At 34.8% G+C, this 23,119-nt stretch overlaps 1 protein-coding gene and 1 pseudogene across 2 annotated transcripts; both read right to left on the bottom strand.

The window, feature by feature from the left end:
- Nucleotides 1-5,065: 5,065 nt before the first annotated feature.
- Nucleotides 5,066-6,024, bottom strand: LOC138163601 (olfactory receptor 8K1-like; annotated as a pseudogene).
- A 10,640-nt stretch (nucleotides 6,025-16,664) lies between these two features.
- On the bottom strand, nucleotides 16,665-21,584 carry LOC138163600 (olfactory receptor 8K1-like). 2 transcript variants are annotated; one of them, XM_069091044.1, is made up of 2 exons: nucleotides 20,668-21,584; nucleotides 16,665-16,683 (listed from the first exon to the last, which is right to left on the bottom strand). In XM_069091044.1, exons 1-2 carry the CDS (start codon nucleotides 21,582-21,584, stop codon nucleotides 16,665-16,667), a joined length of 936 nt encoding a protein of 311 aa, XP_068947145.1. The 2 variants fall into 2 exon arrangements, with proteins under 2 accessions (XP_068947145.1, XP_068947144.1); XM_069091043.1 differs by lacking the exon at nucleotides 16,665-16,683 and having other exon boundaries at nucleotides 20,634-21,584.
- Between the last annotated feature and the right edge of the window lie 1,535 nt (nucleotides 21,585-23,119).

The following is a 23,119-nucleotide window of genomic DNA, read 5'->3' as shown; positions in this document are numbered from 1 at the left end:
TTTTTTTTTTTTTTTTTTTTGCTCTGCTATGTCAGCACGTCCATGGGGCATGGGAGATCTTTAAATCCCATAACCCTTACAGATGCTCAGAACAATTCTGGGAAGTAGATGCTATTATTGTTTCCATTTTACACAGAAGGAAATTGATGAAGAGATTAAAAGATTTGCCCTGGATCTTGCAGAAAATCAGCATTCTCAGGATGAATTTGAAATCAGCTCTTTGTGACCAGAAGGCTGGTGCTGTGTCTTCTGTGTGACCTAGCTACCTTTGTATTTTGTGTTGGACTACGCCTAATTTCTGCTAAATTGCTTTGTACTGCTCCCAGTAGGTTTTTTTGATTGAATTTTAAACCATGTTATAGTTCTTATCACATTTATTGAACAGTGTAGCCCACATACTTAGTCCAATTCTTCACGATGATATCTTATAATTTTAGAATTTTTGAATAATATTTGTATATCACTAGAAAAACGAGGAATCATTACAGGAACAAATATCCTGCTTCCTATTACCTCCAACTGAATGACACTCATACAGATACAAACAGTAGAGGACATAATCTACACAATAGAATGAGTCCTAGATTGTTGCTGTGACTACCTGACTGAGGGTTACTTCCTCAAATATTCCTGCTCTTCCAAAACCAGTTTGGTTTCAGTACACCACTGATGCCCTCCTTGGTGGGAGAGGGGAGAGGAAGAGGAGCCATGGTAAGAATTTTTTGGGGGGGGCTACCCAAATTTCTATTGGGCTCTATATATGTTTAGAATTGTTAACTTTTTGTGTATGAACTGTTGTGAATTTTACCAATTCAATGGTATTTTGAAAGTGTTAATTTCTCAAGTGTGTATTTTCCATTGAACTTTGACTTTAGATTGTCAGTTCTCTTCAGATACACATCTTTAATTTTATAATTAATAATTTTTTGTCTAAAATTATTTTATCACAGATCTGTTGGGAAATCATGCACATAACTCCAGCTTGATATTGTTAGACACTGGGTAGAAATGACTCATTACCATTTCTGTGCTATATGTCATCCCATGACAGATATTTGCACCTCTAGTCATGAAGGTAATTTTATGGGCATATGGTTTCCTTTTTGCTTCTGCCCACAATCCACATGAATTTCAGCTTTTGTGCTACACCATTCATATGATTTCATGTATCGTTCCCTCACAGTGGCATACTATCTGTATGAAAAGCATGCTATAAAGTATCCTGGCTGCTGCATCTCCTACAAACAGGATAATTGGTCCTCTCATATGCTTCAGTTCCAGCTATATTTTAAAGTATAAATTGAATCCTATTTCAATATAAAGTTTGCTCTTCTGTATAACTATTAAACTAACTATTTAAGCACTAATTTATTAGCATATTTTCTTGCTATTTTTTCCCCACGCCAAGGCTCCTAGTGTCATTGGCTATCTATGATAGTTTGAGGAGATGGTGGATCATCCACGAGGAACCTGCATAATATCTACAAAGAGGGACAAACTTAATACTTCTAAGAAGACATTGAGTTTCCAGATATGATAATAGTTCAAAGAAAATAAGAGTAGTTTTGGAAGACCTATCTCATTATTCAGATGTTGTATGGACTATAAAGTTAATATTCTGGCCTCAATCCATATAGACTCCATCTCACTCTGATTTTTTTATAATGATGGATTTGCTTTAATCTGGAACTGTAGATTAAAATTTATGTCTCAGTGTTTCTTCACAACCACTAAATATGGTTAGGCACAATATATGTGTGTGTTTGCGCATCCATATGTATGTGTATTCATATATATATATACACACAAAAATAAACGTATTTATGTGTAAACACACACATATACCCACATATTTACATAAAATTCTGAAATCTTGAATATAGTGAGAATATCTTTAGTATGTAGTATAATCCAACTGTTTTAAACATCGAAATAATAGGAGGCTCCCAAAATATATGCCCTGGGCATAGTTGAGTGTTTCTGTTAATGGCAAGGAACCAAGTCAGGTAGTGGGCTCGTATTTGAGGTTGTACTTCAATGGCAAGGCTCAGAGGGAAGAGGAAAAAGCACATTCAATACAGTACAACAATGGCAGGTCCAGACTTGTTAGTGGTGGTAGACCATGTTATCAATGGGTCTATTTTCTCCACCTATTAAAATGTTAGCTCCATGCAATTACAGATTGGCTTCCACTTCTTTTGGTTTATCAGATATTTAGCCCAGAACTTCGTATGGAATAAATGTTTAAAAATTATGTTTTCATTAATTCATTCAAATTGATTTGGGGATCTCAATGTCGCTTTCAGTAACTGAACTTTCCTTTTGTCAATATATTTTGGATCTAGTAACTCTAAAGCCCTTCATAACTTTGCACCCTCCTTCATTTCCAGCCTTCTTAAACTGTATTCCCTACTACTCTTCAATCCTGTCACACTGACCTACTGCCTGATACACAAACAAGACATTCCATTTCTTAGCTCTGGGAATTCTCTCATAAATTCCCACATGGCTGGAACTTTGTCCTTCCTCTTATCTGCCTTCTAAACTACCTGGCTTCCTTTAACTTCCAATTAGAATGCTACTTTCCATAAAAAGCCTTCCTTAATTCCTCTTAATTCAACTGTTTTGACTCTGATAATTATTTCCAATTTATCCTATACATACATTGCTTTGTCTATATGCTTCTACTTTGTCTCCATCTTACATGGTCAATTGTTTCAGAGCAGGGATTTCCTTTCTTTTTTAATATTTTTATATCTCTATCACTAAGCTGAATGATGACACATAGTAGGTGCTTATTAAATATTTATAAATCAATTGTTATTTTAAACTTCAAAATACATATTTACTTTTGGCTTTTCTTTGAATGATTCTAGCTCCCAATACTTCCTAGCAGCATATTCACTTCTTATAGAGTTTTAATTTAAGTTTTATGAATATTTTAAGTATGATATGACACTGATTCCTGTGCACATACTGTAGTACCTGATCAAGTGGATGAACATAAGAGTAATGCTGGGGAAATGTGTATTTGAGGATGATGTTGAAACTCAAGAGGAGGGGGAGGAAAAAGGTGAAGATTAATGATGATAAATGATGATAGTAGTTATGATAATAATTCCATTGATTAACTATATTTCCCTGAGTTGAGAGGTAACCTAGTGTAAGAAATAAAATACAGCGTTGATCTAATAATCAGAAAAACTTGTTTCCAACCTTGCACCCAGTGCTTATAGGTTAGATAAACTCAGCACTTTATTTTCAAGGTTAAGTATTTCATCTTTTAAATGGTATTAAAAATATTTATTTTATCTACTTCACAAAGTTTTTTTTGAATCTCCAAAGAGTAAAGTATATGAATGCTACAAATATCAGCAGTTATCATCATTTCAATCGTTAGAACTATCTTAGAATGTGTGTAATGAAAGCACTTTGGTATTATTCTCAGCACTCTAAAATAATTTATTTAAGGGGAAACAAGAAAATTAAGACCAAGCAAAACAAACCTCCAAGAGAACTTTACCATTGTTATATTGCAGTTGTGAGAAGGTATTCATTGGAGCTGTTTTAACTCACAGGGCTTGAGGATCAGTCCAGATGGGTATTTTTTTTTTAATATCAGTGATCAGAAACCTGGAAATCATCCATGGTTATAGAAAATCTATGTTCTTAATTATTGTTGTAATAAAACACTTACTAATGGATAATTTTGCTTTCATATTAGATCAAGGGTAATCTTGTATTGGCACATTTTTGTGCAGGAGTAATCCTGAAGAAAAACACACTGCTTTGAAAAACACAATTATCAGCACTTTATTTTAACATATTTCACACTAAAATCACTAGGTAGTTTCATAGTGCTTTCTCTCCTCATGACTTTCTATATTCAAGCCAGTATTTTCTTTTTTTTGCCTTTCTGTAGGACAATTGGGGTTAAGTAACTTGCTTGAGGTTACACGGCTAGTTTTTGTGTGTTTGTGTTAAGTGTCTGGGGCCAAAACCGAATCCGGGTCCTCCTGACTCCGGGGCAAGCACTTCACTCACTGCAGCCGCCCTCAAGCTAGTATGTATAAATCCCTTTCCACACAACCTGTTCAAAACCTTTTCCAAATTCTTTTTCATTGAAGAAGACTGGAGAGGAGGCTGCCATGTTGAGACTAATGTAGAACTTCACGTCTTCTGTAGTGGATGTTGGAAGAAGATGCAAGAGAAAATTCAAGACAATGTATCTAAGCAAACTTCTTACTTAATTAGCCAGTAAAACCTCCTAGGAGGTCCTGCCTCTACCTTCCCCGTACAAACCAAGAACTTTCTCTTAGCAGTTCCTAAACTTGATATGCATAAAGATGAGACTAAAAGCATAAAAAATTGAAATGCAGCAGATTTAAAATCATATTTGATTTTGTTTTTATAAAAATTATTAGCAATTGAATAATAGAAAAAACATAATTTAGGCATTCTTTTGAAGAAAACTTAAATTTTTAATGGTTTACAATTTCAATATGAGTCTGGGGTATTATACATAAACTTAAAAAGCAAACATGATTTTTATTAATACACATATGGTATCCTATAATAAATAGTATGTGACAATTTGGTTGCATTCCGCTTTGAACAGACCGCATTTGGACCTTTGTGACAATGTTCACTTAAGACTTAAAGGGGAGTATTGAGGTTATAACAATGAAAAACTTCTTAAGAGAAAAAATACAAAAGTAAATTGACTACTGTGGCAGGTAGTATGCCTTTCATATACATGTTGTTTTCCTTAATAAAATCTAAGTTCACTAATGGTAAGAACTATTATTTTATTTGCCTGTGTAAAGTCAATGCATAGAACAGTACCTAGCACCAGGATTTTCTTAATGATTGTCAATTGATTTTTCCAGGCAAGGAATCTTTAAAGTTAGGCTATTCTCTACTGTAGTACATAAAGAAATATAATGTTTTATAGAGATATTTTCTACTTAATAGTCTAATATATCCTTTCAATTAAACTTTCTCTAATAATGCAGTACACTCATATACTACATTGGGCCTTAAAGAGAGGGTTTACAGGATTTATTTAAAAAAACCTTTTCAAGGCACTTTTCACTTCTTTGTTCCTAAAGCTGTAGATCAAAGGGTTGACCATAGGGATGACCAGAGTGTAAGGGACAGAGGCCATCTTTTTTATGTTAAAGGAATGGCTAGAATGGTGTTTCAGGTACTTGAAGAGAAGTGTCCCACAGAATACAGCCACCCCTGTGAGGTGAGACCCACAGGTAGAGAAGGCTTTGTGTCTGCCCTTAGCAGCATTTATCCTGAGAATGGTCATAAGAATGAGCATGTAGGACATAAGGATAATCAAGAGGGAGGAAATCAAATTAAATGCAGCAAACGTCATAATGATTAATTCAATCTCACTTACGTCTGAGCATATAATAGACATAGGGGAGGACCATCACAGTAGAAATGTCTTACTACATTTGATTTGCAGAAAGACAATTTAAAAAGTTTTACTGAAATCTGTAGGCACACTGTGATGCTATAGAGGTATGGGATAGTCACTAAGATCCAACATACTCTTTCTGACATGATGATCATATAACGGAGGGGCTTACAGATAGCAATATAATGGTCATATGCCATGGCTGATAGGAAAAAAACGTTCACAGGTGATAAATACAGCAAAGAAAGCTAGCTGGACTGCACATCCATTATAAGAAATGATATTTTTCTCCTCTATGAAAGTAACCAGCATTTTTGGCCCAATAGTTGTGGAATAGCCAAGATCAGCAAATGCCAGATGCCTGAGGAAAAAAGTGCATGGGGGTATGTAGGTGGGGATCAACACTGGTTAGTATGATCAGGCCTACATTCTCCACAACTGTGGCCACATGGTTAAAGGAAAAATGCAACAAAGAGGAGGACCAGTAGCTCAGGATGCTTTGTGAGGCCCATGAGAATGAATTCAGTCACCTGGTTCCCTGAAGTTTCATTCAGACTGATCATTTCTTTCATCTAAGGAACATAATCTGAGAAGTAAAGAAAGAAGCCTTCTTTGAATACTGTTTACCTAGATAACTAGGCAGTGAAGAGGTAGAAATGTGTAAGATGAATGTGAGATGGAATTTTCCTATTCAATGACAATATATTTTATCAATTTAGTTGCCATGTCGTAAATTCACTGGAACTGAAATATCACATTATATCATGTGATATATCACATTATATCATGTGATATATCACATCACATATAACATCATTTAAACATTTTTTTGAAAAGAGGATAAATGATGTGTTTTTATTTTACAAAATATTGAATTATGTAACTACTGAATTTCAAGTGATGGGACAGGACAATATATTATATTATAGATATATTTTAACTAATCAGTGGGTCAAAATATCACAGTGGGATTCTAATGGAGGATAGAGAATATAAGAACAGCTTCAGAAGGAATTGTGTGGAAGGAGTTATCGAGTTTACTTTGATGCTAAGTAGAGAGAGGATGAATACTATGCCCAACACCTTTCCTAAACATCCTGTTCTAGTCATTTGGCCATCATTTCAAAATTTGTTGATGATGTTCAGGGTGGAAATTGGTAATTTCCAAAATGAACAAAATAAAGAAAAAAAATATTTAGAGGACAAGTCATGACATGTCAAGATCAATAGAAAGTGTTACATTATCACAAAAGAATAGCTTAATAGATTCATACATCTTTGTCTTGAATTAGCTTAAATTTAATCAAACTCCCACATTTTATACATAGGTGTGAGGCAGAGATAATAGACTTATTGCCCAAAATAATGCAAGTGAGTAGTAATAGACCAGTCATTTGAAGCCATGTCCTGTAAGGGTACTAAATGTACCAAAAATCTTAACTAGTTTTAAGTTTAAGAAACTAAATTTGCACTAAGATTTTTGGGACATCCTGTATAACCCTGTGTTTTTTTCTATTATAGCGCAAGAATGAGAGACCTAGGACTAAATGCTGAGAAAGAGATGGAAGTTTTCTTTAAGAACTTGCATAATTATTATTTTAAAAGGAAATAAACTTGATCTGCTTTGCAGAGAAAACTAGAAACAATGGCTAGAAGACATAGATGGCAAAGTGAGGTTATAAGAATCAACATCCTAACAATAAGAGATATTTAAAAGAAGATCGGCTGCTGTGTTGGGTAGTGTAGCTCTTGGGTAAATGTTATTTCCCTCAATAAAATGTAAGTGCATTGATGGCAATTAACTATTTGTTTTTATATATCTGTATATGCCAAATGGCTTGCACAGTACTTGGCACCAGCATTTTCCAAATAGCTGTTAATTGATTGTCCCACAGAAGAAAACTCTAATCAAAGTTAGGATGTATACTAGTGTAGTATACAATGAAATGAATTTATTTTACACTGATATTTTGTACTAAATCTTCTAGTAGTTTCCTTCAGTTAAATTATCCACTAAATTAGGATTTACTGATGGTTTATAAAAAATCTAATATATATCATCCTTTGACTTCATGTTAAAAGAAATGTTTCTATCTAAATGAAGAGAGAAAAATCAAGAAGTAGTTGAAAATGAAACCTAGCCAAAACTTCTTTTCTTCTAATAATGCCATAGGGGGAAAAAACAAAAACAACAACCGAAAAAAAAAACAAACATCTTTACATTGATCATTAAAGAGAATGCTTGCATCATTTTTAAAAAGAATTATACCAATGCAGTTTTTCTCTCTTTATTCCTCAAACTGCATATCAAGGGGTTAATTGTGGGAATGACAAGAGTGTCAAAGACAGAGACCATCTTGTTTGTGTCAAAGGAATGACTAGATTGGGGCTGCAGGTATGAGTAGAAGCATCCCATAGAAAACCCCCACCTCTGTGAGGTGAGAACCACAGGTAGAGAAAGTTTTGTGTCTTCCCTCAGAAGAGTCCATCCTTAGGATGGTCAGAAGAATGAGCATGTAGGTGACAAAGATAATCAAGAGGGAAAAAAATAAATTAAATGCAGAAAAGGTCACGTTTAGTTTAGTCACACTTGTGTCTGAGCATGTAATGTCACAATAGAAATATCTTTCTATATTTGATTCACAGAAAGATGATTTAAATGTCTAGTTGTAATAATTAGATACGCCAAGATGTAATAGAGTTATATGATAACCACTAAGATCCAACATACTATGTCTGATACGATGACCTCATAGAGGAGGAGCTTACAGATAGCCACATAGCAGTCATAGGCCATGACTGATAAGGAAAAAAAAAGTTCCCTGGCAATAGATATCCTAAAGAAAAACAACCTTACTACACATATAGGAAATTATATTTTTATCCTCTATGAAACTAATCAGCATTTTTGGCCCAAAAGCCATGGAATGTCCAAGTTCACCATATTCCAGATACCTGAAAAAAAAACTGCATGGGGGTTGGATGTGGGAATCCACTCTGGTTAAGATGATCAGGCCCAGTTTCCCCACAGCTGTGACCATGTAGTTGAGAAAAAAAAATAAAAACAAAGAGGAGACACTGAAGCTCAGGATGGTTTGAGAATGAAAACGAATTCAGTCACCTGGCTCCCTGAATTTTCATTCAATATATTCATTACTTTCATCTCAGGAACATAATCAGAAAAGGAAAGAAATGTCTTCTTTGAATGTTATTGAGTCAATAATTTTGCATTTATTTTGTGGAAATATTTTGGATAGGATGATTAATAACTTCCCAATCCAATTACAATTTAATTTTATCAGCTTATATGTGTATGTCAGTGTGTGTATATACATATATGTGTGTATGTGTATATATATGTGTGTGTACAAATATAGAATAACATGTCAACATCATGTCACCAAGAGGTAAGTGGATGTGGCTTTATTCACACAATAAAACATGGATTATGAAACTACTTATCCCCAAGTGAAGAGACAAGATAATATCATGAGTATGTCTTCTTATATTTTAACTAATCAGTGGGTCAAAGTATTATAAGGGAATCCTGAAGGATGAAGAGCATAGAAACACCTTATGAAAAAACTGTGGTGAAACAGGTATCAAGTTGACTTTGAGGCCAAGAAGAGATGGCACCATATATCTGAAGAAGCCATGGCACTGACTTCATTTTAATTCCACATTTTTCAGTATTCTTGCTTATTTTGTGCCTAGTGTATAGCTACAGGCTGCCTTTTGTCCCTTAAAGACATTGCTCTTTCTCAGCAATATGCATAGGATGATTACCCACAGTAGAAATCAAATTTCTTCAGTGTAAGGACTGTTTTGATATCACCTTGTAATATTCACCTTATAGCAATTGCTTAATAAATTGCCACTAAATAATTGTGGATTGGAATAGTTTATCAAAAAGGAGACAGGGCAAACAATCTAAAAAAAGTAATAAAGGAGAGAAATGAAAACAAAACAAACAAAAAAAAACCCTGAAGACAAAGATGAAAGCTGCCAAAAAGCATTGGTTTCATTTTATGTATTGATATCCTTTTTTCCCCAGATAATAATAATTAAAACAAAAGTTTAATGTTTTTAAACTCATTAAAATTCCAATCATTAGAAAAATATTAAAGTTTAACATGAAAGAGTCCTAAGACTTTCTGTTGTCCTAACCATAAAACTCATTTCCTGTAAAAATGTGCCCATATGTATTAAAGCATCAGTTCCCTGAAGCTTCATTAGAAAAGCTTGATAGCAACGGTAATATTGCTTTCTGACTTATGGTATTGGGAAGCATAGTGTTTTGATAATGACTGAATGGTTGCCAAGCACTGACTACAATTCTGCTTTGAAATTTATTTAACAACATTTTTTTCTCATTGTAGATTTAACAGTAAATTAGCACTCATAGATACATAGATAACTACAATTGTCCATTCTTCACACATAAGAAAACTAAGGCACACATTAAAAGGTTGAAAAAAATCAACAAGGTCTCACAGCTGTTAAGCTCTTGGGCTGAATGAGCACCACTGGGCTGGTGCTCTAGCCTCTGTGTCACCTCACTGCCCCTGTGTAAGATTAGTCTACACCTAATTTCTTACAAACTTCTCTGTAGTGCTCCCAGTAGGTTGTTCTTTTTCAACAAAAGTACTTATTCAAGAAATGTATCTTATCTGAATTATTCAACAGGGAGCAATCAGTTTTAATTTTCCTGGCTTATTGCTTATGTAGAATGAATTTGCAATATTTTTAACTAGTAGTGGATGATTTTGACTCCATGGAAACATGATGAATATTTCACATACACCTTTCTTTTCCACTCCCTGTTGATTAGATTACAAGAACAAAGAACCTCCTGTCTATCACCTCCAATACCAATGCAGATGATCTCCTAACACGAGAATGATTCCTAGATTACAGTGGTGGCCATCTTACTGATAATTATATCCTCAAATATGACCTGCTTCTCTAAAACTAACTTGGTCTCAGAACACCAGTGATGCCTCTCTAGGCAAAACAAACAAACAAATAAACAAAAATATAGCTAGGATTGTTTTTTCATTACACAAAATTGCACTGCACTCTATATATGGTAAAGAATACTTTTGCAGATAAACCTTTGTTAAATTTACTAATTTAAAGGTATTTGAAACTATTAATTTCTCAAATGTGTATTTGCCAATGAACATTGACTTTAGATTTTGAGTTCTCTTTAAGCACATGTCTTTAATTTGTCCTTGATAATTTTTGGGTCAGACATGGTGTTTTGTACCAGATGCATGTGTGAATCATGAAGATGTTGCCATTTTGAAATTGTTAGAAATTGAGCAGAGATGATTCATTATCATCACTGTGCTGTAACTCATCCCATGGCTGATATTGTCTCTTCTGCTCTGAAGGAAATTTTCTGTGGATATGATATTCTTTGATGCCACTGTGCATGATAACAAGAGAATTTCAGATTTTTGTGCTGCACCATTCATAGAATTACAGGTACATATTTCCCTCACATTGGTATATCATCATAATGATCTCGAGGAAACCCGGCAGTTCCATCTCCCATAACTACAATAATTGTTCCTCTGCTTTGCTTCAGTTGCAACATTTTGAATAACAAGTTGGGTACATTTTCTTTTCTTTTTTTTTAAATGCTTTATTAACTTCTGATATACATCATTCATTTACACCAGATTTTGAGTTACAAATTTTCTTCCCGTTTTTCCCCTACCCACCTCTGCAAAAGAGCAGTCCCACAGGATATCCCCTCCTCCAACCTGTTCTCTCCCATATTTTCTCCCATACTCATTTCAACTTTTCTAGTGGGTCTCTATGCCTCAGTGCCTGTATATCTTATTTCCCAATTACATGTAAGATGGTATTAATAATAGTAATATATATGCATACACATATATACATATATATTTGAATATTTGATTTTAAAACTTTCAATTCCAGATTCATTCCCTTCCTTCATTGTCACCCACCCCTACTGGGAAGACAAGCAGTTCAGTATAGGTTCTCCATGTGTGGCTAATGCAAAACATTAGCATAGTAGATATATTGTAAAAGACTGACTATATTTCCCTCCCTCCTTTCCCACCTCCCACTTGTTCTATTCTCTACTTTGATCCCGTCCCTTTTCAAAAGTGGGTGCTTCCAACTTCCCTCCCCCAAGCCTGCCCTCCCCTCCATCATACCCCCTCTCATCCCACTCTCCCCCTACTCTCCTGGAGGGTGAGATGCCCTATTTAGTGTGTATTTCACTCCCTCCTCAAGCCAAATTCAATGAGAATAAGGTTGACCAATTCCCCCCTGCCTTCCTATTCTTCCCCTCCATTGCAACCATTTCCTCTTGCCTCTTCTGTATGAGATAGTTTACCCCAATCTGTCTCTCCCCATATCCTCTTATCACACTATTCTCACCTCTTAATTTCACCTTTTAAGTATCATCCCTTCCTGTTAAATTGGTCCTGTGACCTCTATCTATGTATACCTGTAAACAAATATACACATATGAACTTGGGGGAAGCTCCAATTGTATTAGCCCTGAACATGGTAGTGTTTTCCTATTAATACCATGTGACCAAATCAGGTAGATGCTTCATGCTAGAGTCCCCAACTTCACTGGCATGACTCAGTGAGAACCACTTAGGCTCAGTACTAGAATGGTCAATCCTGGCTAGTTAGTAATGTAAGCATTGTTCCTAAATGTCGGGAAGATATTTTGAGTTAGGCAGGCTTTGTCTATGTCTCAAATATTATTTTCTGACCTGGTAGACAGACAACTAGCCCTGTTTCAAGCCTGATCCATGAAATCATATTTGAGGGTATCAGTTACTATGGAGAATGGACAGTACTTCTCATGACCATTAGCAAGAGAACCACCTCTCAGCAATGAATACAAAAATCAAAGAGCTCTGGAAGTTGAAGCAACACCTCGGAACCAGCCATGTTTTTTGTTTACCACTATCCACTACCATCCCATCCCAAGAAACAGCTCCTTAGAGATATAATCTGGATTTTTCTTCACTATGTTCTGTAGCCACCCTTATTGAGCCAGAGATGAAATTTATCCACTACCAAAAGTTTTCAAGATATGGTTCATTCAAAGAAAGAGACATGAAAATGACATTAAAAGGGGCGGCCAGGTGGCTCAGCGAGTAAGAGCACTGGCTCCAGTATCAGGATGACCTGGGGATCGAATGCAGGCCCCTTGACACTTAGCACCCACCCAGAAACACCTGGCAGTGCAACCTTGAGCAAGTTACTTAACCCTGATTGCTCATTAAAAAAAAATGACGTGAAAGAGCATCCATTTTTATATACTTTGCTACTTTACTTTGAGGACCATAAGCCAAGTAGGTGCTTAATATATACTTATTTCCTCTCTCCCTTCTGTCTCTTTTTCTTCCACTATTCATTCCTGCCTTCTTTCCTTCCTTTCTTCCTTTCATTTTCCCTCCTTCCTTCCTTCCTTCTTTTTTCCTTCCTTGCTTCTTTCTTTCTTCCTTTCTTCCTCTCTCTTCCTTCTTTCCTTTCTTTCTTTTTTTCCTTCCTTCCTTCCTTCCTTCCTTCCTTCCTTCCTTCCTTCCTTCCTTCCTTCCTTCCTTCCTTTCTTCCTTCCTTTCTTTCTTTCTTTCTTTCTTTCTTTCTTTCTTTCTTTCTTTCTTTCTTTCTTTCTTTCTTTCTTTCTTTCTTTCTTTCTTTCTTTCTTTCTTTCTTTCTTTCTTCCTTCATCCCTTCCTTCCTTCATTCTTTCTTATTTCTTCCTTTCTTTCTTCCTTCCTTCCTTCCATTCTTTTCTCTCCATGAGGAATGTAAAATTTAATCTCTGAATATATTTTCACTTGTTTTCATTTTTTTTCTCTTAAAGACCAGGTTTAACCCTATATCATTCTGGTACTAAACCAATCCCTATTTGGTCACTGTTTGGACCTGATTGGTTAAAAATGAATGTAAATAATAATTGTTTCTGTTTCTGTGAGAAGCCATTAGGATATTCACCTCCCTGATCTATTTTTTTAAAGAGGTCATTCTTTGCCTGATTTTTTTTATTAAGCCTTAATCACTGAATGGGCAGTCTCAGTCAAACTGAGTCCTGTTAAAGACCTTAGTTTGAAAAGTCCAAGGTGCCCTACTGCATTGTGGGACATCTCCAGTTTTCCAGATCCATATCTGGCAACTGGACCCATAGCTCCAGAGGAGAACTTGAAGTTGGTGATTTTGCACATCACTCTCTCACTTAAATCCAATTCACTTGCATGTGATGGCATCACCTCCTCATTGTCACGAACCTCTGAGAGAACAAAGGAAAAAAACAACAACAGGGCCAATAGCTGAAACACTATTGTAGCAGCAATCACTCTAGCACACCCAGCATGGCTGCCAGCACAGGTTCTTGGATCTGCTTTTCCAAAGGAAAGCAACTCAAAATGGGTTAACAATCTTACTTTAATAAGTAATATTTTATTAATATTATTTATTAATATTATAATATTAATATAATTAATATCACAACATCATATAATTATATATTTATTAATATATTATATAGAATATAATAATATTAATATTAATAACAAACATATATCATTTACCTAGTTCAGCGGAAAAAGTCAGCACCCTGAACTTAGAGGATACAAGCAGAAGTTACAAAGCTTCCAGCTGTCTGACCATTATAACCATACCTAGTTAGTTACCAGAGAGGGAAACAGCAACATCTGGGCCTTCAAACCTGGCGGGCTCAATGGCTGCCCAGAGTCTCATCTGGCCAAATCACACAACTTCTCCCATAAGTGAGCCCCAAAGTGAAACTTCACATCAGGGTATATATAGCCTTCTTCTGGGTCAGATAATGTCACAACCCTCTTGACCCACTGCCCAATCACAAAGCATCAAGGAGTTTGCATTCCTGAAAAAAAAGCCTCCTGCCACAGGCTCTATATTACCAGATTGAGCCTATTAGGGGGCAGAGTAGCTTTTCAAATCAGGGAAGGTTCTCAGAGTCACTTAAGCCTATCAAGGGGCCAAGGGACAGGAAAGATCTTCAGATTCCCATTATCATTACAACTATTTATGTATTGTCCCCACCTATTGAGATGTTAACACTTTGACAGCATGGTATGTCTTCCATTCCTATTGGTGTCTCAAATGCTTAGCAGCATTTTGTGTAGAGTAAATGTGTAAAGATTATGCTTTCATTAATTCATACAAATTGATTTTGGGGGTCTCTATTCTGGGAGCTGATTTTTCCTTTTGTCAGTACAATTTTTTTCTAGTATCTCTCAAATCCTTTGTGGCTTAAGCCCCTCCTACCTTTTCAGTCTTTTAAAATTCGTTCCTTGATACTCTTCAACTCCAGGACACTGACCTACTGGCTGATCCACAAAAAAGACACTCCATCTCTCAGCTCTGAGAATTCTCTCACAACTTCCCTTCTGTCTAGAACATTCTTCCTTCTCTTATCTGCTTACTGACCTTACTGACTTCCTTTAACTTCCAATTAAAAGTCTACCTTAGATATGAAGCTTTCCACCCCTCTTCATTCAAGTGTTTTCACTTTGATAATTATTTCCTATTTTTCCTAGATATAGCTATCATTCTATATGTCTGTTCATTGGTCTACACCAGGGATGGGGAACCTGTAGCCTGAAGGACACATGTGGCCCTCTAGTCCCTCAAGTGTGTCCCTTTGAGTGAATCCAAACTTCACAGAACAAATCTCCTTAACAAAATAATTGTTTTCTCCCAAACTGGGACTCAATTAAAAGGCCACACTCAAAGACTTAGAAAGCTAAAGGTGCCCATGAGGCTACAGGTTCCCCATCCCTGGTCTATACCATTAGATTGTCAACTCTTTGAGGTCACAGATTCTTGTCTTGTTATTCTTGGAATTTAACTGAGTTTTTGGAGCATAGTAGGTATTTATTAAATATTTATTGATCACCTGTTGGCTTTATGTAGATTTCCAAATATGTGCATGCTTCTGTTTTCTCTTTGATTCTAGATTCTCAGGTTTCCCAGGAGCATATACAATTCAAATTCATTTTAAATATGAGTTTCATGAATATTCATGAATACTTTAAAAATTTTACAGCACTGACCTTGATATTTCTGTGTGTGGACCACAGTTCCTGATCCAGTAGATGAATATAAGAGTAATGTTTAGGGAAATGTATATTTGTTGATGATGATGCAAATCATGGAGAAGAGGAAGAGAAAAAAATAACATTGATAATGATAAATTATGATAGTCATTATGGTGAGGAGGAGGATGATAATAGTGAGTAATTAGATTTCCCTGAGTTGAGAGCCAACCTAATATAAAAAGTAAAATATAGAATGGTGAATTTATAATCAGGAAGATTTGCTTCCAACCTTGTGTCAAATGTTTTTTTTTGTTTGTTTGTTTTCAAAAGCAATTGGGGTTAAGTCACTTGCTCAAGGTTACACAGCCAGTTTTTGTTTGTTTGTGTGTTTGTTTTTTGTGGGTGTTAAGTATCTGAGTCCAGAACCAATCCCGGGTCCTCCCAACTCTAGGGCCAACCCTCTTACTCATTCCGCCACCTAGCTACTCCCTTGTGCCAAATGTTAATACGCTAGTGTGTATTAATACGCTGTTAATACGCTGATGTGTTGAGCTCAACACATCATTATTCATTTTATGTTCTGAGAGCTGTTTTAAAATGTGCTTAAAGTAATAATTTTAGCTATTTTTCTCTCTACTTTGAAATATTCTGTTTAAGTAAAAACTTAAGAGAATTAAGATAAAATAAAAGAAAGCAACCCCCAACTAAGACCACTTTGTCATTATAAAGTTACCATTGAGAGACAGTATCCTCTGAAGCTACTTTAACTCATGGGTTTGAGGGAAGGTTAGAATGTGTTGTTCACGGGAAACAAAGTTATCAGCTCCTTAGAATATATTATTAAAAATGATCCTGGAGAATTGTCCATGTCATTATGAAAAGTCTATGCTTTTAAACATTGTAGTAATAGAATTCTTGCTCATAAATAATTTTATTGTCCTATCAGCCCAAGGAAAATCTTTATTGATAGATTTTTGTGTAGCACTAACCCCAAAGAAAAGCACATTACTGAGAAAAAGACAATTGTCAGTCATTTATTTTTAATACATTTCACACAGAAATCACTAGATAACTTACTAGTGCTATCCCTCATCTTGGATTTCTACAATGCATCCTAGTATGTCTAGTTCCCTCCCCAGAGCACCAGTTCAAACTTTTCTCCAAGTCCTTTTCCATGGAAGAAAGCTGTAGAAGAAGTAGAACTTCACATCTTCTTCTGAGGTGGGAGTTAGAAGAAGATGCAAGAGAAAATTCAAGACAATTAGATGCAGCAACCAAGCACCTTCTTCCTTAATCAGTCAATAAAACCTCCTGGGACGTCCTGCCTTCTGGGGCTCTTTCCCATATAAGTCAAGGACTTTCTCCTAGCACTTCCTAAACCTGATATACATAAAGATGAGATTAACAACATAAAAAAATTCCAGTGGGACAAATGAAAAGATTTATATTTGGTTTGGTTAAAAAAAGCTTCAGGGCTGAACAATAGGAAACACACATATATGTATATGGCATTCCTTTGAAGAAAACATGAAGCTTTTAATGTATTCCAACTCCAGTATGAGTACAGAGTATTATATATCAACTAATGAAGGTAACACAATCTCCATTAAATAGATATGACATCCAGGCATAGGATGTGTCATTGCGGTTACATTCTGCCTTGACCAGTCCACATTTGGATCATTATATTTAATTTTGGGCAATAGTGCTCAGGATGAACTTTAATAAACTCTTTGTTAAACAATGAGAGGAAACAATAATACTGAAGAGACAAAACAGTATGACATGAGACCTGAAAGAGATCCAAAGAGGGAAACTTACAGGAATACCATAACCAAGTTCCAAAACTCCCAAGTTAAGGACAAAATATTGCAATCGAAAAAGAAAAAAAAAAAACAATTTCATGTAGCTAAAAATGGATTACCTAAGACCTAGCAGCAATGACTTTGAATGATTGTAGATCTTAGAACAATATATACAAAAAAGGTGGTGTTACGATCAAGGGTAACTTACCTAACAAAATTAAGCATAATCCTGAATGAAAAAAAATAAGTGTGGGCAGTTAGGACATTCTTTGAATAGCGTACCGGTCCTGGACTCAGGAGGACATGAGTTCAAATTCGGCCTCAGACACTTAACACTTTCTAACTGTGTGACCTTTGGCAAATCACTTAGCCCCAATTGCCCTGCCTTCCAAAAAAAAAAAAAAAGACAAAAAAAGACAAAATAAATGAGCATTAAATGAATGGAGAGACTTTCATGTATTTCTGGAAAAAAAACAACACAACAAAAGGGGAAATTTGACATATAAGATCTAAAAGAAATATAAGATAAACATTAAAGACCAATTATAAGGGATTCAATAAGGTCAAATGGTTTATTTCTTATATGTGAATATATCAGTATTCTTATGACTGTCAGCATTATTTGGGCAGTTTGAAAGAAAGGCTTGGACTGAACTGTGTATGATGAGGTGATTCTTAAAAATAAAAGCTGTGCAGGAAGAGACAAAAAATGAGTTCTTATCTTCTGCATAAAATGCAAAACAATTATACAGAGATGCTAATAGGGGAAAAAGCAGGTAGTGCTGACATATAACTATCATTGGGCATAGGTTAAATAGGAACATCATATGTATCTATAAGGATATTCAAGTCTTCCAAATTTAGAAAAAAAAAATAAGAGGGCAAGGTACTAGGTAGAAGTAAAGCAGTGGAATGAGGAGAGATAGGGTAAATAGGGTCAGAAGGATAGAGAAGAAAAATAGGAAGGAAAAAATACAAGAGTCGTAACTTAGAATGTGAATGGTATGAATTTACACAGAAAATAAAAATGATAAAAAATTAAAAATCAACAATATGTTGCTTTCAGAAACACATAAAATGAGATATACACACAAAGATAAAGTAAAGGGGAAGAGAAGAATTTATTACTTTTTAAAAGAAGGTATAGTAATCATGATCTCAGAGAAAGTTAAAGCTAAAATAGACAAGCAAAAAAGAAAAATAGGGAATCTATACTGTTTTAATAATATTATACAATATGATTTTAGAACATATAAAATAATTAGGCAATATAAAATGCCTGAGAGTATACCTTCCAAAAATAGACATAGTAACTATATTAACATAAATTAAAAAAAAAAACACTTTTTATACAAGTAAAATCAGATCTAAATAATTTAAGTGTTATTTATTGTTCATGACTAGATAAAGCCAATATAATGAAAATTATAATTTTACCTTTCTAATCTACTTATTCAATGTCAGTCCAATTAAATTACTAAAATTATCTTTTGAGTTAGAAAAAAAATAATAACAAAGTTTATTTGAAAGAACAAAAGTTAGGAATGTTGAAGAAATCAGAGTAAAAAGATGTACTGAAAAAAGATTCAGCAATATCAGACCTTACATTATAAGGTGAGGTCATTGTTAAAGTATAAAATTGATAATTTGAAATATTTTAAATTAAAATTTTCCTGGTAATAATAAAGGCAATGTAACCAAGAATAGAAGAAATAAAGAAAGAAAAAAAAATCAAAGACAATCTCTCAGATAGGATGTGATTGGGTAAGAATATTACTGTGGTTTAGGAAATTATGAACTGGTTATTTTTAAAAACATGAAAAGAATTGGAAAGAATGGAATGGAATGGAAAGCAATGGAAAAGACTTTCCTTCCTATGAAGGAAAATTCTGTCCACCTTCAGAGAAAGATATGCCAAGTAAAAGTATGTATAGTTAAGTTTTATATACGTGTGTGAGAGTGTATGTTTGTACATTTATGTTTGTTTATATCCATCTACCTATCTCTCTATCTAGGCATTTAATAGTAGCCTTTTTTGGTCAAAGAGGGAGGGATAAAGTAAAAAGTGCACAACAGAGAACAAACAGAAGTCTAAGAAGAAGCCAAGTAAAGAAGTTGGGTAGCTTTGGAAACAATGTTTGGTATTTATTATACTGGTTTTCTTGAAATGGGAATTTGTGGTTTTATATTGGATCCTCTCTTATCATTTTAATTGCATGGTGATATTCTTCTCTTTTCTCATTCTGTAGTTGTTTAAAATGATTTTTTTTTAAAAAAGAATATGATTTGTGAGAACTGGTAAAGCTCTATACTGTCAGTACAATAAATAGGTTCATGACACCATACAATTTTAACTGAAATTGCACTTAAAATTTATATCATCATCTCTCCAATTTTATAGATTAGTGGAAGTCAGAGAAGATAAACTTATTGCCCAGAATATCTCAGGTCAAATGTGATAGAATTTTTATTTAAATCATGGTTCTCTAACTATAAATGCCGTTTCTCCAACTATACAGAATGTCCCAAAATCTGATTTATTTTAAGCTTCCAAAAATTAAATCTACCCTAGGATTTTTGAGATCCACAGTATAACACACTGTTATTTCCATCCAAGCACAAAAATGAAAAAAAAAATCTCGGACTGAAGCAGGGGCAGGAAATGAAACTTTTCTTCATGAGTTTGAGTAATTATTATAAAGAAGAGAGAATTAACTTATCATATTTCTCAGAGAAGACAAGGAATTTTGGCTGGGAGCCATAGAGCAGAAATTTAGGCTGTGATAGGGAGAAACTTCTTAACAATAGGAGACATTCCAAGGGAGTTTGACTGCCCTGTTGGACAGTGGGGCTGTCTTGTCCATACTATTTTCATTAATAAAATGGAAGTCATTTATGGGAAGAACTATTTGTTTTTAATTTATTTGTGTAGGCCCAATGTCTAGAATAATACCTGGCACCAGCATTTTCTAAATACTAGTTAATTGATTTTCCAGGCAAGGAAACTTAAAACAGAATGAGATTATTGCCTGTTGTGGTATATAATGAAATAGATTGTTTTATAGAGATATTTTGTATTGCTCCTCTAAGAGGCCCCTTTAATTAAATAGTCCACCAAACTAGGATTTATTGGAGGTTGACTTCTTTTAAAAAAACCTAATAACTAATCAAAAATCATTCTCTGACTGCACATTAAGTGAAATATTTTTTTTTCTCAAAAAGATAAGAGAAGAATCAGGGAGAAGTTGAAAAAATCTAGCACATATTTACTTGCTTCTAATAATGCAATGGATTCATACACTACATTGGGCCTTAAAGAGAAGGCTTATGTGATTTTTTTAAAAGCCTCTTTAAGGCACCTTTCACCTCCTTGTTCCTCAAACTGTATATCAGAGGGTTGAGCATGGGGATTACCAGAGTGTAAAACACAGAGGCCATCTTGTCCGAGTCAAAGGAATGACTAGATTGGGGCTGCAGGTACATGAAAAGAAGTGTCCCATAGAATATAACCACCCCAGTGACATGAGAACCACAGGTGGAGAAGGCTTTGTGCTTGCCCTCAGCAGAGTTCATCCTGAGGATGGTCACAAGAATGAACATATAGGAGACAAGGATAATCATGAGGGAAGAAACCAGATTAAATCCAGCAAAAATCATAATGATTATTTCAATATCACTGATGTCTGAGCATGTAAGGGACAACAGTGGGAGACTGTCACAGAAGAAGTGTCTTATTACATTTGATTTACAGAAAGATGATTTAAAAAGCTTTATTGTGATCAATAAAGTTACTATGATGTTATAGAAGTATGAAATAATCACCAAGAGCCAACATACCCTGTCTGACATTATGGCCATGTAGAGGAGGGGCTTACAGATAGCCACATAGCGGTCATAAGCCATGGCTGACAGGATAAAAAGTTCATTTGCAATAAATATCAGAAAGAAAACTAACTGTATTGCACATCCATTATGAGAAATGATATTTTTCTCCTCCATGAATCCAACTAGCATTTTTGGCCCAACAGCTGTGGAATAGCCAAGATCAACAAATGCCAGATGTCTGAGAAAAAAGTACATGGGGGTTTGGAGGTGGGAATCAACACTCATTAAGATGATAAGGCCCAGGTTCCCCACAACTATGGCCATATAGTTGAGGAAAAACAAAATAAAGAGGGGACCCTGCAGTTCAGGACGGTTTGTGATGCCCATGAGAATAAATTCAGTCACCTGGCTCCCTGTAGTTTCATTAAGATTGATCATTTTTCCATCCAGGCATCATACTCTGAGAAGAAAAGAAAGAAATTTTCCTTGAGTACTATTGCATAAATAACTGGCTGCTTGTGGGTAGAAATATTTTAGATAAAGATGAGCAGGTCCAGAGGGCAAAGGAATTAGGATTACAACCAAGAAGTATAAACCTCCAGGGGGAAAATTTACATTCAAAGAAACTGAGGACTTTCAAGCATTATTGATGTAAAGACCAGAGCTGAATAGAAAATTTGACCATCAAATATAAGACTTAAAACAAGCATCTAAATGTAAACAGGAAAGAGAAATCATAAAGGACTTCATATAGTTAAAATGTTTATATTCCTACATAGGAAGATGATACTAGTAACTCATAAGAATTTTCACATTATTAGGACAGGAAGGAGTATATAGAGATAAAAGATAGAGGTATGATTTAAATATGAAGGATTGGTATTTAAAAAATTCATATTAAGTAATAAGAGAGGAATTCATTGAGAGAAAGGGAAAGGGAGTGAGAGAATTGGATAAATTATCTCATAAAAGAGGCAACATAAAGCTTTTAGAGTGCAAGGGAAGGGGAAATTTAGGAGCAGTGGATGAAGTTTACTCCCATTGGAACTGGTTCTAAGAGGGCATCACAAACACACTAAATTGGATATAGAAATCTATCTTACTCTACAAGAAAGAAGGAGAAGGGTATGAGACAAGGGGTAGATTGTCGGAGAGGGTATTCCAAAGCAAAACATTTGTGAAGTTAGACAGGATGAAAGGATAGAGAGAATAGAATAAATTGTGGGGGGGCATGATGGAGTAAAATACACTTAGCACTGCAGGGAAAAAAATAAAGCAAGTTTCTCACATAAAGGCCTCATTTCTTAGTGTCAAAAACTGTGTCAAATTTATTAAAAAAAAGGATAATTTCTTATTTAATACATGACCAAAAGATATGAACATTTACAGATAAAATAAACAAACCTATCTATAGCCATACGAAAAAAAAATACTCTAACTCACTATTGATTGGAGACTTGTAAATTAAAACAATTCTGAGGTGCTATTCTATCCCTATTAGATTAGCTAATAGCACATAAAAGGAAATTGAATGGTGGTGGGGATGTGGGAAAAAATGAGACATTAATGTAGTCTTAGTGTAGTTGTGAACTTATTCAACCATTCTGCAGACAATTTGTACCTAATCCCAAAGTCTATAAAGCTGTGTATACCCTTTGACCGAGTAATACTAGTAATAGTAAACAGATCTAGGTCTGTTTCCCCAAAAAGCTTAAAAAAGGGAAAGGACATATATGTACAAAAATATTTATAGCAGCTATTTTTCTGGTGGCAAAGAATTGGAAATTGAATGGATGCCTATCAATTGGGAGATGGCTGAAAAAATTGTGCTATGATTGTGATGGAACACTCTGGTGTTATAAGAAATAGTGAGCAGGATGCTCTCAGGGGAAAAATAAAACCTGGAAAGACTTGCAGGAGATGATGGAAAGGGAAATGTAATATGTACAAAGTAAAAGCAATATTGTGTGATG

This window comes from Petaurus breviceps, unplaced genomic scaffold, assembly GCF_028583685.1.
Source record: "Petaurus breviceps papuanus isolate PSGF00001 unplaced genomic scaffold, PetGlider_PUasm1.0 188, whole genome shotgun sequence".
NCBI lineage: Eukaryota > Metazoa > Chordata > Mammalia > Diprotodontia > Petauridae > Petaurus > Petaurus breviceps.
Note: the sequence above shows the minus strand (reverse complement) of the source record. Positions and strands in the feature narration are given on the sequence as shown.